Source organism: Hipposideros armiger, unplaced genomic scaffold (assembly GCF_001890085.2).
Source record: "Hipposideros armiger isolate ML-2016 unplaced genomic scaffold, ASM189008v1 scaffold_3, whole genome shotgun sequence".
Lineage (NCBI taxonomy): Eukaryota > Metazoa > Chordata > Mammalia > Chiroptera > Hipposideridae > Hipposideros > Hipposideros armiger.
Genome location: NW_017731353.1, coordinates 7423315 through 7439428, shown reverse-complemented (window position 1 = coordinate 7439428; position 16114 = coordinate 7423315). Strand labels below are relative to the sequence as shown.

The 16114-nt window shown below is 55.9% G+C and overlaps 1 protein-coding gene across 1 annotated transcript in view; it reads right to left on the bottom strand.

Annotated features, from left to right (window-relative positions):
• The window catches only part of COL5A1 (collagen type V alpha 1 chain), a 157107-nt gene extending 150904 nt beyond the window's left edge, over nt 1-6203 (bottom strand). The window contains exon 1 of the mRNA XM_019641843.1: nt 6134-6203. Within this exon, the coding sequence (XP_019497388.1) occupies nt 6134-6203 (70 nt within the window). The remainder of the gene's footprint in view (nt 1-6133) is intronic.
• Nucleotides 6204-16114: the final 9911 nt, after the last annotated feature.

Below are 16114 nucleotides of genomic sequence, written 5' to 3'. Positions count from 1 at the left end.
GCAGACAGTCAGCCAGCAAGGGAGGCTGGAGGACTCGTGGGACTCAGAACTGTGGAAACGGGCAAGCTTGGTGACAGCAGGGGGTGGCCCTGCTGCTGGACACCAGGGGAGGCCCGCCCAGCTGGAGCCGGCACCAAGGCTGATGTGGACAACCTCGCAAAGACTGTGCCCTGCCCTGGAGAGGGAGCACGGGGGGTGATGCAGGGTCCTCAGTGACACACAGCCAGGGAGTGCTCACGGGGTTGAGTGTCACAGAGCCAGAGCCACCGCCGGTCGCCATGCGCTGGGCCCCAGTGCCACCACGCAGAGCCTGTCATGTCCGTGGCCCTCCCGTGAGAGACCCCGGCTGCAAACATTTCCTGGCCGCTCGCAGAAGTGCTACGCTGGGGAAGTCACACAGACGGGCTGAATCCGAGACCCCCACTGTCAGCCGAGTGGTTCTGGGCAACGTCCTTCATGAGCCTCGTTTATTAAAGAAACTCACCATCAGCACCCACTTCAGAGGGTTAGAACAGACCACGTCCGTGGAGCTGTGCGCCAATTTGCTATGTGACCCTAGAGGAGATGTGTACCAGCCTCAGTTTCCCCACCTGTAAAACAAGTGGACGGGCTCGTCGAGGACATTTTCAGTTCTGAAGATCGACCAAAGTATTATTTTCAAAGGATCACTGCATGACCCACAGTCAGTCAATCGGCCGGGTCCTTCCTGAATTGGTCTGGTGCCTTTTGCAGTCTCTTTTTTCTTTTCTCTTTTTCTTTCCTTATTTATTTATTTTTTTTACCACAATCGTTTTTAATTGACAAAGTCAGAGGTCGGCACACTGCGACTTGCAAGCTGCATCCAAAGAGCCACATGTGGCTCGCGAGCCGCAGTTTGCCAACCCCTGGACTAAGTCATTCCTGCCCAAAACGGCTGCCTGTCAGCAGGAAGGTATGCAGGCCCGGAGCAGCCAGCCACACTTCTTTGTCTCGCCTCTCTGTTACCTGCACACCTGCCCCCCTTCCAACCAACCCTGGTGTTCCAACAAGCCATCTGCCCAGTCCAAGAGATGCTGGAGACGGCTGTACCCCCAGCAGCCTGCTCTAGGGACCCCATGGGTCCCTTCTTATCATCTGTGCACACACAAGCCTAGATTGTGTCTCTTCTTTGAACAGAGATGGGTGCATGCATACTCTGAGGAACGTGATTTACCCTGCTTTTCTTAACACATCTCAAAGATGGATCTGTTCAGGAAGCGTAACGCCCGATAAAGCCCGCTCTTTTAGCTGCGTTGTATTCTACTCTGAGCTGCACAGTCACTTATCTAAATGGATCTCATGATGGCGTTTGGTTGTTTAACTCCTTTGCTCTCCCCAGACCGTGCTGACTTGTCCACGGGTGTCTGCACACATGTGCATCCATAGGAAACAGGGTCAGAGGGTGTGCGTTTTAATATTTGGGTAGATCCCAGGTATACCTTTCGAAGAAGGGCAGTCTGTGAGAACGCCGTCCCCTCCCTCGGCCCACAGAGCATGTCCTCAGCGTTTGCTCTCTGTCCACCTGGCCAGGTGACAGACAGGTGGTGTCTCCCTAGGGTTTCACCTGCCTCCCCACTTGTCAGTAAGGTTTAGCATCTTCTCACACATTTAAAGGCTATTTGTATTTCCTTTTCTAAGACGTAGTCATGTCTTTCGTCCATTTTTCTCGCTTTGGTTCCTGGGCTTTTCTTACTGATTTGTAGTTTTTTGAATATGATAGCATATCAATCCCTTTTCTGTGACATGCAGTTGACCCTTGAACAACACGGGGGTGAGGGCTGCAGACCCCCCACACAGTTAAAAGTCTGTATAAATTTTGACTCCCCAAAAACGCAACTATTAACTGCCTTCTGTTGACTAGAAGCCTTACCAATAACATAAACAGAACACATATTTTGTAAATTATATGTATTATATGTTGTATTCTTATAATAAAGTCAGTTAGAGAAAAGAACGTTCTTTAGAAAATCATAGGGAAGAGAAAATACATTTACAGTATTTATCAAAAACACCCATGCAGTTCAAACCATGTTGTTCAAGGGCCAGCGGTACTTTCATATTCTTTTTTATGGTGATTGGTTCTTTTTTGGTTTTGTTTTGGCCAGACAGAAAACCTTAACTTTTATGGAGTCAAATTTTTTTCTTTTCTAACTTCTGGGGTTTATGTCATACTGAGAATGGCCTTCCCATCCCGAGACTATAAAACCCAGCCTCTCATGTTTTCTTCTAACAGTTCCACGGCTTCCTTTCCCAAGTTCCCATCTTTCATCATCTGGAATGCATTCTGGTACAAGCATGAGTGAGGCAGGGTCCAACGGCTTTTCCCCAGAGGGCTTCTCCAGCCCATCTCCAGAGCAAACCCTTTCTTTCCCAGCCAACGTGAAAAGCCGCCTTCGTCACACCCTAAACTGCTGCGGGGGCCTTGAAAGTCAGGGGACATCCACTCTGCACCCCTTCATGTCCCACATCGAGGGGGGTTCTGCTGCTCACCCAGCCCCCAGGACATTCTCTTCGCCCAAGTGCAGCCCAAGAGGGGAAGTGCTCGCGCCCGCCCACGGTGGTAGCAGCTCAGGTAAACCCCCACACAGCCTGTTTCATCAGCGCACGACCACTGACAGTATCGGAAACTGGGACGTCGTGGCCTGATGGCCAACAATACGCGACTCCAAGCGTATCAGGCTTTTACAGCAGTCGTGAACGAGGACACGCCTTCCTTGTAATGTGAGGCTAGAAAGTCCAAAGCTGACTGTGTCCCACTCCGAGGCCATGACCTTCGGGGGGTGGGGGGCGCAAAGCCCCTGGCTGGGTGGGGAGGAGGCCCCTGGCTGGGTGGGACTGCGCCCTGGTGTTCCAGATCACACCAGGATGCATTTCCCTCCATTCTTTATTCTTTATACTCAGACCCAGTAGAGTTTGAGTTTGGGGATTATTTTCTTCTTTATAAGTTTTGTATTTTCCAAAGTGGCTATAGTGAAATGTACCCTTTTTCATTAAAAAAACACAAATACTTCATGAAGAAATAGGAGCAGGAAGAAGACACTCAAGGAGGAGGTTGCCCCTCTCTCCGAGGGCGGCCGTGGCCTCCTGGACGGGGCACAGCCAGCATCTCTGCACAGTCCTCCCGGCCCAGCCCTGCCGGGAGCTGCTCACACATCCTGGCAGAGCGTCTCTCCTCCGAGCTTCTGCGCCCTGCTCTCTCGAACCCCCTGGGCAGCACAAGCTCACCCCCCAACCCCAACTGCCAGCAAACCACCGCGAAGCCCTGTGGGCCCAGCAGACTGGCCCCAACACACCCTCTGAGCCACTGTGACCTGCAGGGCTCAGGGGGACATGGAGAGGGGTGCGGAGCCAGGAGGGTCAGGGGCCAGCCTGGTCCTGGCTCAGTCCAGACCATCAGCACGTCTCCAGCTGACCTCTGACCCCAGGGTCCCTGGCACTCAATGGGCACTACTCTGCCTCCCTCAGGGGGTTGTGATGAGAACGGGGCAGCGTGGAGGAGGGGGGACTTGCATGGACTAGGAAAAGCCAGGAGCCACCGTGTACTGACTCCAGGACGGGAGCCCAGGTTTCTAAGGCCTCGGGGTCAGCCCGGGCTGGGCGGGAACACCCCCTTCTCCCTGGGAAAAGGCCGCCAGCCATTGGAGCACCACTGCATCCAGTTCACCTGGCATGGGGTGGCGGTTGGGGGAGTGGGCAGTAGGTGCTCAGTAAATGCTGACCTGTGCTTTAGGGAGGCGGTCTCTCCTACTTTGGCAATGCCGGGCACCGTGCCATCCACCTGGAAGTGTCTGCCGACTTAACCCAGAGGCAGTATTTCCAGTACATTCCCAGCGAGGAGCTTCACAGGGTGCAGGGCCCACGGCAGGTGTGCGCACAGGTGTGAGGCTCGGTCTGTGAGCTTCTCCCATCCCGAGTTCAGAGCTGCAGACTTGGACGCTGAATCCGTGGCCCAGCGAAGTCACGATTCACAACAGACCCAGGGCCCCGTTCCCCGGCCAGAGCATTTCACGAGCCTTATCTCCTTCCCATCCAAGCTGGCAGCCCTCGCTGTCTCACCCTTCCTTTGTGAGCTGTGAAAGCCGAGGCGAGGAACCAGACAGAGGAGCGATGCGGGCGAGGGCCGCGGTGACATGGCCATCCCAGGCTGTCTCCCGCATCACCCTCACTTCTGCCCCGTCCCACTGCCAGAGGAATGTGGATGTCCCCATGGGGAGGTTTGACAGGCTTGGGCAGAAAGCGCTGTGCACCTGGCCAGTATCAGAAAGGGTTCTGAGAGAGCTGGGCCGGCCCAGCTGGCATCGGCCGGCCTGGAAACACCAGCTTGGAGCTTCCCAGGGCGCTGGGAAGTCGAACTGGAAAGGAAGGATCTGGACAGCAAGAAGGAGAGACAGCAGTGAGTCGTCAGACAAAAACGTGCTCAGCGTGAAGCCTGACACACCCCAGCGGTGGGTGCTGCTCAGGACAGCACAGGTGTGAGCGCCAGGCTTGGGTGCAGCTGCTTTACTACCGAGAAATCAGACCAGGAATGTTTTAGTAAGCGACCGGACACAGACCAGGCTACCCCGATTCAGAGGGCTTCTTTCTCTCTTTCTTTTCTTCCTTTTATTTATTTATTTATTTATTTATTTATTTATTTATTTATTTACTTTTGCCAAGATATTGACCAGGCATCAAGGTTTATGGAGAAAGGCACATGCCTGGAGCCCAGCGCTCTTAACTGGGGACCACAGTCCAGCACAGGGTCCGCGGGGCTAGATCATGGAAACCAGGAGGCAGACGCAGAGCAGTTAGCCCCCGGCTTTGCACGAACAGCCACCCCACAGAGGGCGGCTTCGAGCTGCAGCGCTCATGCTCCTGGCCTCCGTGTGCAGCGTGGGAGAGCAGGAGGTGGCATCCTGGAGGCAACGTGAGTGACCCGTCACCCCCTGGGAGTCCTGGAGAACAGAGCAGTTCAGGGCGGGGGGGGGGTTGGCGTGAAGAAGGGGCTTGAAGAAGGGCAGGCACAGCTGACAGTACTCAAGGAATTCCAAAACATGGCTGAAAGAGTTTCTGAGAGATATTTATAGGGTAAGATGATTAATCCCGGAATTAAAGGAGCCTGAGGCAAAAGGGCCTGGAAGGATTCATCTGGAGAGATTACAGTTAAGGAGCAGAATGACTGCTGGGAAAATTATCAAGAAGATGAAGGCGGCTGGGGGGTTGGCAGAGGGAGGTGGCCAGGGGTGTCACAAAGACGGGGTCCAGAGTCACAGGGAGCCACGTTCAAATCTCAGGTCTGCTTCCTTGTTCGCTGAGTCGCCTGGACAAGCCCTCCCTGACCTCACAGGGCTGCTGGATGGAGTAGGGAGTCGTGAGTATAAAGCAACTGGCACACAGGAGGCCTTCAGCACATCAGCCAGCTGTGTGCCCATGGGCCCGGAGATGCCCGACAGCAGACGGGGCTTCACGCCTGCTGAGGCACACATGTCACACACACACCCTGCCACAAACTGGTCACTTTCCTGGGGATCCCTTGAGAAATCGGGGGTGGTTCAGACTGTTCTGTGAAGGCTGGTGGCACACTGCCAAGTCAGTGTGCAACAATCCAGTGGAGCCCTGAGCCACTCCAATCCAGCAAATACTGCTGGACACGTGCCCTGGACCAAGCACCCTGACCAAACGCCAGGATGACCCTGGGCAAAGCCTCAGCTTCCTGTCTCCCCTAGCCTCTCCAAGGACATCAAGTCCAGACTACGTGCCTCTGCCAGGCAGTGAGGTGCCCTCCATCCTCCCCCAGAATATCCCAGGCCTCCCCACACCTGCCCATCCTGCTTCAGGGAGCCAGCTCAAATCGTGTCAGCCAACATCCTTAGAGTTTACAGAGCACCTTCAGCTCAGCCGCACAGCTGTTAGCCTAGCCCTCCTGTGCTGCAGGCACTGTGACATACAACAGAAATCCAGCGAGACCCCCGTTATCACGGAGGTCTAAAATGCCTCCTTACACTCTCGCCACAAACCCATGAGGTAGGCATTATCAGCAACATTTTACACATGAAGAAACTGAGGCACAGAAGAAAGGTGATATTTCTGAGGTCGCACCACGAGAGTGCTGTAGCACCAGGGACCCAGGCCATACCCAGATTTCTCGATGTCCAGTAGAGCTGGGGTGCAATACCGGTCTTGGCCTCTAGGTGAGCCACGCCCATACTTGGTCTTGACATTTAGGCGTCAATGTCATCACAGCGAACAATTCACCACTGGTTGCTGTGACTTCTGCTTCCCGACCTGACCTACACCTAGAAATGCCTAGGATCACAAATGCAGGATGAACTCAAGTAAGTTGAAATCCCCGGACTTTTCCCGGTAGAATCCGTATGGGCCGTGCAGTTGGGGACGTGGGCTACCCAAGCAGCACAGTTCTGAAGGATGTGACGATTTTCCAGGACACGAGATCCTTTTTAAGGAAAAACCAAGAGCAGAACCCTTTCAGCCTGGTCCCTGGCAAGGCTGCAGGCTGGCACTGGCTTTTCGGACACATCACAGGCTAATGAGATACAGGGTGGGCTCAGAGATCAGACCTCGGGGCACGGCTTCTCGCAGGGCTTTTTATTTTGCTTTTCTGAAATGCTGATGGTTTAAAGATGTGGACCACATCCTGGTCCAGCTCCCCTGACCCAAAAGAGGTTGTGCCAGCTTGACTCCTGGGGCATCTGACGGACGGTGCGACCCCCACCCTGCCCTCAGAGGGGGAGCTGCCCGACGCGTTCCCCACCCGTATCTTTACAACATTTGGCGTGTTGGCACAGATCCGCACATGCCTCCTTCATCGTGTGTCGACTGATATTAAACAGGCAAGACCTACCTGGCTATAATCCCTCTCCTATCACTCTTTCCTTCCCACTAAAATGGAAAAAATGACTCAGGCGAGGGCAGCTCACCCCTTACACAAACACTCTGCTCACAGCTGAACACAGAGCTCAAGCTCTAATCCCGCAGATCTCATCTGCGAAGTATGAGGGGCACTCTGGGGGGCCTAGGACTCGGGGTGGCTTTGGAAAGTGGGTACCGAATGACAGGGCCCAAAAGCACTGCTTCCTCCTGTGATGAGGCCCCAGCACCCACCATCGACTGGGGCCCAAGGAGACAGATGCGGGCAGGGAAGTCACCCGTGGAGGTCCCCAGGTCTCACCACCCTCCTCCCCGCTCAGCCCCCTGCTGCTGAGATGAAGACCCCACAGAAAAAGGGACTGAGCCTCAGATGGGGCCGAGACCCCTCCTCACTCAGACTCTAAGCATGTTCCCAAGAGGCTGCACACACCAAATCCCCGTAACTCAAATGCTATTTTCAAGGCTCCCTCTCCACCACTTACTGGCTGTGGGGTTTCTGTGGGCCTGGGTTTTCTTGCCTATAAAAGGCAATGACACCTCTTACCTTGGAAAGATGTCATCAGGATAAGACCATATGTGAAAGCAAGGGAAGGAAGGAAGGAAAGAAGGAGGGAGGGAGGGAGAGAGGGAGAGAGGGAGAGAGGGAGGGGAAGCCCCAGAGATATTCTTTACCTTCAGAGAAAATTCTCAAGCCAACTGTGCCCCTCCTGTCCTATGTTCTTTCTACTTTAGTTTACATTTCAGTTGTTAGACTCAGCTGAGGCCTTGGAGAGTGGAGAGTGCCGGGACCCCAGGGCCAGTCCGGAGCCCAGCCGCCCCGCGCCCCCCAGGGCCAGATCCCGACCTTCACCCAGGTGATCTCCACCTGACTGCACAGTGGTGACTGGGCCCAAGAGCCTGCAGGACAGTCAAGATGACGGCCTGCCCCCACTTTTTCAGCTCTCCAGGCTGCAGAAAAACCCCCACCCCCTGGCAAAGGGCCTTCCCCAGTGTTTGTAAATCCTGCTCTCAGGCCAGGCAGCTGTTTGTAATCGGCCAGGCCCTGCCCCAGGAAAGGGAGGCGGGAGCCTGTCCACACGGAGGGGCCAATGCTGCAGGCTGTGTGAGGACCAGCTGATTGTGGGGGGGCCGGTGCAACTCAGGCCTGGCTGGCACTGCTCCAGCGAAGGCCTCATCTTGAAGCTCCCTCTCTGCACCTCCCAGAACCCCTGGCAGAATAACAGAGCCTTCCCTCTGGAGAAAAGCTCACCCCCCAGGCAGGAGAGGCAAACCACAGCATCACTGCTTCTTGAAGGTGGAACCACCTCTCTTCCTTCCTGGCCACCACCATTTATGCTGAAACCTGCAGTCTACCTGTTTCAGGTAAGAGAGGATGGTCCTGAGAAGACACTGGCCTCCCTCCCAGAAGCCTTCCACTCTCAGCAGACTACAAGTCCTCCCCTGGAGTATCGCTGCCATCACTCAGCAGGGCCGCCCACCGCTCCGCCCACCCGCACTGCACCAGCCCCTTCCTGAATGCCGGCACCACCAGAGTGCACAAGGATGCTGAGTGCATAGGTTCCCAGGGTACAACTGAACCACAGCCATTGCCCAGGCAGTACTTTCTTAGGTGAACGGCCATTATTTAAACTATGAACCTAAATAACAGTGATAATTCCCTGGAAAGTAATTACATGTAGGAATTCCTGTTTCCTACACTTCCATTCAAGAAAGTGCCCTTCGCCTTCTCCACCTTCTCGACGTGAACATCTTCTAGTCTAAAAGGTCTGAGAACATGCAGTGTCCCTTTCTCCTTCTTTGCATAAAACCAACCGGGACACTGCAACCCTCTCTGCTCAGAAAAAAAGGAAGAGCCGCGTTTACACGGAACACCGACTCCGGAGGCTGTGTCTTTGGCCTCCTGCCCCAGGAGGAGCACCCAGAAACAGCACAGAAAAGAAAGCTGCAGCTGCCCTCAGCATCTCAGATGCTTCCCCAAATAAAAAAGAAAAGGAAAAAGCAAAAGAAAAAACACTAACCGTAAAGAGGGACCGCAGTAAATTCACTTCCCGCCAAGACCATGATGCAAGAGTACATATCCCCAAAAGGCCCCTCGCAAACATTGCTCCAGACCCCCAAATCATACTGAACCTGGGGCGCAGGGCAGTGCGGCAGCCATCTTTCCAGCACCCTTCCGTCTCGCTGCTCCCCACTACGCAGGGCTCTGGGCCAGCCAGCTCTCCCCACAACTGTGTCCGCGGTCCCCAATAGGCTCCAGTCACTGACCCACATGCGCCAGGGCCCCAGATGCCCACTTGACACACAGCTGTCCCACTGCCCCTCTCCCCCGCTAAAGAAGAAGGCCTTAACGATTAGCAAGACAAAACTACAGCGAAAAAGACGAGCTCACCACACTGCTAGCGCACATTTTTATGTATCAGAAATGAAGAAGGGGAAACTGAGGCACAGGCTCCAAGGCTGCTCACCAGTGGCGGGAAGGGGCGGGGTGGGGGGCACACACCTCTTTTTGACGACAGGCCCCTGGCCACCCTGGGTGGTCCCCCGCTGCAAACAAAAGTGGAAGCCGCTGAAGCCTCTCTTGCCTGGCTCTGAGACGGCAACTTGCATCAGTGTGCACGACAGTAATGACCTACACCAAAATGGGGGTGTGCTTTCCACTGGGATGCAGAAGGCAACTGTCATTCCTTTGTGCCAGCTGGGCTCACAGAGCCTCCATTTACACATCTGCAGGATGGGACCAACCCCACCTGGTCCAGGGCCAGTATGAGGGTCACGGCTGTGCCACAGGTTAACACCCCAAAGCCTGTCCTGCTAAATACGCACAGAAGCCAGAGGAAGGACACACACGGAAAAGTGTCATCCGCCAAGGGACGCGTCCATTCAAACTCACCTGGGGGGACCCCAAAAGCCACAGGCCCTGGCAAAGCAGGCTGATCTCACTTGGCCAGAGCCCCATTGGCGCTAGCAGGTACCTTCCTCTGATTGGCCAGTGGTTCCCTCTGATTGGCCAGTGGTTCCCTCTGATTGGCCAGTGATGTGTGTTTCCCTACCTCCCACTTTGCACTTCACCGTCCTGATCACCGGTTCAGGGGTCTGATTCGCTCAGTGCACCGGAAGCTTCTGGAGGCCAGGACAGCTCCCCTATTGCTCACCTGTGCACTTGCTGTCTCATGCCCAGCACAGGTGTGACTTGAGGTGGAGATCCACAAACGCTTCAAACACAGCCACTGTCACTTCCGGGTTCCCCACACGAGGGCCAGCCTGTCCTGAGCTCCCTCTGGGACCCTCTATAGGAAAGAAACTCCCGGAAGCCGCGCTCACCGCCCACACAACAGGACCCCTCTCGGTTACCCAGCTGGCAGGAGGGGAAACAATTGCTCCCATCGCTCATTGAGGTTAAAACTCTTTTTCAGTGTGAGATCATTATTTTTCCAATGCAAGAGTCAGGGATTTTACATCTAAATCATGCCTGCTACATACGCACATTTTGATGTCATTTTGTGGCGTGTGTTTAAAAAAATAAAGACATCATTAGAATCCCTATTCCCAAGGTGCTGGCAGGAAAGAACAGTGTGGAAGAGTTAATTTCACCAAAAGAACATAAGTCTAGGAAACAAAGTAGAGGAACCCCCCTTCCCCCCATTTCATGCACAGAGACATGGCAGGACCGGGCGGGCCCCTGCCCCGGAGCTCTGTATAATGAAAGCTGGAGACAAGTGGGTCAGACTGTGGTTCCATTTCTTAGGTCTGAGTCACCAGAGTGGCAACATTTACCCTGAGTGTGGGGTTGTTACTTAGGCTGGGAATCTGCCAGAAAAAACTACCCGGTGAGTCAAAGCTGATGAAATGACATCGCAGACCACGTGGCGTCTATAACACAAAGGGACCCCCACACCCACACCACACATCCACATGCATCCAGCTGCACGTTCATTGATTCCATGAACCTCCCCCAGCCGCCTGTGGCCGGGCTGGCACAGAAACGGCATACTGATAACAGGGGTTTGCTCTGTGCTCCCAGCGCGTTGTGCACTGAACCCTCACAAAAATCCTGCAGGAGTCACCATCATCACCCCTTTCTTACAGATAGGGAAACCGAGGCAGAGGACGCTAAATGCACAGCTGGTCGGAGTGCAGCCAGGGTCTGAACCCAGGCCACATGCTCCTGACCGTCACCTCACGGCCTGGTCTTCAAGCCGTGCCCGTGAGAAGGGCCAAAGCCAGCCCCACCTTCAGGATCTCGGGATCTCCAGCTGGGCCAGAAATCTTTGAACTAACATGTGGCAAAGTGCTGACATCAGCTGAGTGGCTTACATGAGAAAATATAAATAGAGGGGAAAGCAGAAGCTATAATGTAGCATTGCCCTCCTGAGAGTAAAAAAAGACTTGTCCAATTACTGGACCCTGCTGGCCCGGCTTGCCCTGTGGCGGGACCCACGGCCTCCTGGTGGCCCAGGGGGCTCTGTGACCACAGTTCATCTCTGCACTGCCCAACTGGCGGGAGTAGAGCACGTAAGGGGAGAAATGTCGCCTTGCCACGAGCTCCCCAAACACACCAGGCCCTGCAGGCAGGAGCGCCTCAGGGGACCGTGTAAACACATGTGCATGAGCATGCTTATACACACGTGTACACTCAAACCACACCCGGACACATCACACATGCACACGCTCTAACACACACATACAAACACACTCGTGCATGTACAAGCTCAAATGGGCTTGTAAAGCATTTCCACGAAGTGTTGCCTTGTGTGACCGGTACAAGGACCCCATGGGGAAGTGGGCCCACCAAGCAGACCAAGGATTCAGCTCATGGATGGCTGAACCCTTGGGGTCACACCGGGGACGGGAGCCTCTGTGGACAAACACACCTCCACTTCCTGTGTTTCCTCTGGAATACTTGCATGGAAAGAAGGATGTGGCAACCCTGCGCTTTCTCCTTTTGCAAAATGCCACCAAAAATAGCAGCCAGATGCTCACTACAAACCAGGCACCCCACAACGCTCCTCCATGCAGCGCCTCTGTCTTCACAAACACTCCTCAACATGAGCAGTGCAATTCACCCCATTTTCCAGAGAGGAACGCTGAGGCACAGTGACGGACCCCAGCCCAGCCAACCCTGAGCATCTCTCGGAGGAAAAGAAACTCAGTTTTCCCTGACTTCTCAACGGCCCACGCAGCCCCCGGGGTTCAACAATCCGATTGCCTAGGACTGTCCCCTCCCACACCCAACTGCCTGTCACCCAGCACAGGTGCCCCACACCCCCAGCCAAGGCTGCAGCATCTGTCAGTCTGTCTGCAGAACCGCCCGGCCTCACATGCAGGGCAGAGAAAAGGTTAAGGGCCCCCCAACTCTCCACTTACTCCCTCTCGGATGCTCCCTCTTTCTCACAGCAGCCACTTCAGCTGGCACAGCACTCCCGGGACAGGCCTGCTGCTGGGGGCGCCCCGCCAACCAAGTTAATAAGGGGCTTTCCAGCCAAGGGAAGCAGCCCAGCCCAGGAGAACACAGCAGCCCAGTCTGGAATGTCCTGCCAGGAAGGAGGGAGGACCCGACTAAAACCCGAGGTGGGCAAGGGCACCTGCTAAGGAGGCGCCTCGCTTTGGTGCATTTCTGGGATAAAGGGAAGGGAACACGTGGAGGGGAAAGGCACGTTTAGCATCACGTCCTCCAGGAAGCTTCCTCAGGTCTCCCCAGTGGAGACAACCCTCTCAGGCTGTTTTAAAGGACACTTGGCCTGAAAATGAACAGTGACATGAACAGTGTCCACAAGTGTGCCTCCCATCAGACTGCGAGCTCCTGCAGTGAGGGTCTGCCACCTTCACCTCTGTCTTTCTGCAGGCCAGGGCACAAAAGCAAAAAGCCTTCAGGGGCCGGCAGGTCACAAAGATGAGAGAAGGGCCTGGCTAAAGGCAAAGACGAGGAATGGCAAAGACTGCAGGCAACTGGTTCCCCGCGAAGGCTTTCCAATTAAAAAAAAGAAGGGAGGGAACAAGGAGAGAGGGAGGGAAAGAGGAGAGTCAGAAAGGAGGGAGGAAGACAGGGCAGAGGCAGGAGTAAGGAGGGAGGGAAGGAGAAAACTGAAAGCCTGTGCTGGCCAAATGGAACACCTCCCCCATTCGGGGGCCACTTTTGGGCCAGGCCCCCAGGCCTGGACGGCAGCTCAGGACCCTGGGCCTCTCCCAGGAGAAAGCTGATGACAAACAGACATAAAACTCCAAGAAGTCCAAGGCACTGAGGCGTGGTCGTGCCAGGCAAGGAGGAGAGCGAGGCTCACTCGGGGCCCAGGCACAGAGGTCAGACAGACCCAGAATCTGGGGTCCCTGCTCCCCACTTCCTGTGCCTCTTGGAGCATCAGTCAGCCCCTCCCTCACCACGCAGGCCTGTGTGAGGGTCCAGTAAGATGCTGTGGGCACAGGGCATAGCAGGGGCCAGGTAAGTGCCAGCAAATCCCTTACAATCCTTACCATGTGCGACGGCCTCACAGGGAGGCAGAAACCCTGCCCTGTCTTTCTGTGCAAACCCAGGGGTCCAGTGTGGGTGCAGCAACAGTGCCTCAGGGGTCCGGTGACTCATCCTTGACCCTCCAGGACCTCAAAGCTAGTCCATCTGCACTGTCACTGTTATTAAGTGGGGGGGGGGAGCAGTGGGTGTCTGTTCCCCACACCCCTCTGCTCCACCCAACAATGTCTGTGACCCAGGCAGGGACAATGGGAGACTGGGCCAGACAGCCAGAAGTTAGGGGCAGGGCAGGCTGGCATCAGCTGTGCTCGGCTAAGGGCGTGGCTGTGGTGAGAATCCAGAAATATCTGAAGGGTGGGGTAACGGGGCAGGCTCTGGCCAGCACCCCAGGAGCAGCCCAGAAGCAACATCACCCGAGACTTTGTGCCTTGGCAAGGGGAAGAATCTGCTGCCCATGGCCACTGCTGGGCGGTCACAGCTGCTGGGCAGTGACCACAGCTCCAACCCCCCCACACCCCCCAGCCACTGAAATCTGGAGCCGATGAGGGAGAGAGCTTTGGGAATCAGTTTGGCTTCTGAACTCCTCCCACCGACTATTCTTTCATGGGGAGGAGGAGAGGGGAGGATGGAAAGGATGTCTTCCCAGCCAACTTGATTGAGTCAGAGGAAATTTAACCATTTGATCTCGGTCAAGTCCCACCAAACTTGGATGACTCTTCCCACAAATTATTGCAAAAAGCAATCACGTGACCGGGGCCGACCAATGACATGCAGAGGAGATGACCTCAATTTCCAAATATCGGGGTCATGTTTCATTTCACATACTCTCCTTTGCCCGTTACAATGTTAAATGGCCCCAAATGCAATCTTACTTTTCAATCCTTCACACACTTGGCCAAGAAGAAGGTAGGAAAAGGGCCATGTTCAGAGAAACTCGGAAAACATCTGGTAAACCCCAAAATGGAGCGATGGAAAGGTGCTGGCTGTGACCTCTCCCGCCTCCCTACATCTCAAGTGCACAGCCAAACACGGTCCCACCCTGGACGGTGGGTGGAGGGAGGTCTGTGGAACCCACCAGAGAAGTGGCTTCTTCACATGCTTCTAAGGTCTCTCTGACAAAAGCAAAATGTCCAGCTCTGCGGCCAGGGTCCACCTCCAGGCTTCGACTCCCACAGGCCGCCTCAGTTAGGAAGGGAAACCACAGCGAGAGCAAGGGACAGGGGCGGGAGGCAGTGATGGGGAGCAAATGCATGCTCTGCACGCTGTCCAGCCAGCCCTAGCCCGGCTTTTGGGGTGGTGACCCCCTAAAAGGGTTACCTCCTGAGTTCCTGGGAGAAAGCACATCAGAGGAGCTGGGACGGGGCTAAGTCCCTGGGTGACCATGGGGTCCCCTGACCACATCCCCCACCCTGCCGCACACCACTTTTCAGTGAGGCCTCTACTGTCCCGCACCTTCACATGACCTGGGGAGAAGCACAGAGCCAGCTAGCCCAGGCTCGTGGGCACGACGGTGGCAACCCAGGGGGAAGACCCCAGGTCCCAAGCTACATAGGATCCCCTCCCCTCCCCCAGCCTGATGGGCAGGACACCCTGATTCCTACTCACCGGCCTTGGCCCAACAGGCACTCACTGCGCCAGGAAAAACGGAAAGATCTTAATTGGCAAGGGAAATAGGGAAAGCGATTCTTCCCACATGTCTTCAAATTGCGCAGTGGAAGAGAGACGCCGGGGGCAGGGAAGTGGTGGTGCCTTCTCACAGGACGCTGGCTGGTGCCGCTGTCCAGAGCCCACTGCCTGTCACTTCCTCTGACTGCACCAGCAGCTCTGAGCCTCGTCTCCCCACCTGTTAATGGGGGCTCGGGGGACTTTCCAGGCCTTGGGCTCCATTGTCTGAGGGTGTGCGAAGACCCATCCCACAGGTAACCATCAAAGGTGATGCTTAGAAAGCCACTGTTCCATCAGATAGCTGGGGCAGAGCTGCCACCGATCCGGGTCCAGGCAGGCATTCGGCCAGTGCAGCGCCCAGCGGAGAGGGCGCCTTCTAAGGGCAGACGGCTCGCAGGAGCCCCACATCTGCTCACCCTTTAAACCACTCGCAGCTTTAACACCGTCTCCTGGCTGTGCTCCAGAAACCCATCTCTGGGCGGCAAACCCAGGAAACACTGCCTCCCAGGAAGTCAGGGGGTTTGGGGTGGGATTCGGAGCAAGGCTGGTGGACCGTGCGCCAGGGCTTCCCAGTACCACGGGCACTCAGGCGCCCAGGGCTGCAAGAAGCCCCGCTCCTCGGGGAAGTGAAGAGCCAGCCCAGTCTAGAGGGAGAGTGTGCTCGGGGGCAAGGGCAGGGCCGGGGGGCTCAAGCTTCTGGGATTCCCCCAGTGCCCCCCACCTCGAGTCCCTGCCGGATTTGACGGGCTGCGACTCTAGGGGGCGACCCTTCCCGGTTTTCAGGAGAGGACGTTCTGCCGCAGGGCTGTGCCGACCGCGCTGGGATGTGGGGGAACGCAAAGTTTCAGGACAAAAGTTTGCCGGCCTGGAGGACAGCCCTCCGGCCGCTCCCACACGCGGCCCTCCCCCGGCTCCCCGCGACAGCCCCACCCGGCCGGCGCGTCTGGCGCGCGGGGCATTGTGCTGGCGAGCCTCCCTCTCCGGGGCCCCCAACTGACGGCTTTCGGAGTCTCGGCCCGTGCATTCCGCAGCCAAAGGGCGAGACGCGGGGCAGGCGCGGGAGAGGCCGGCGGCCGGCGCCGAGGTGACAGCCGCGCCCGG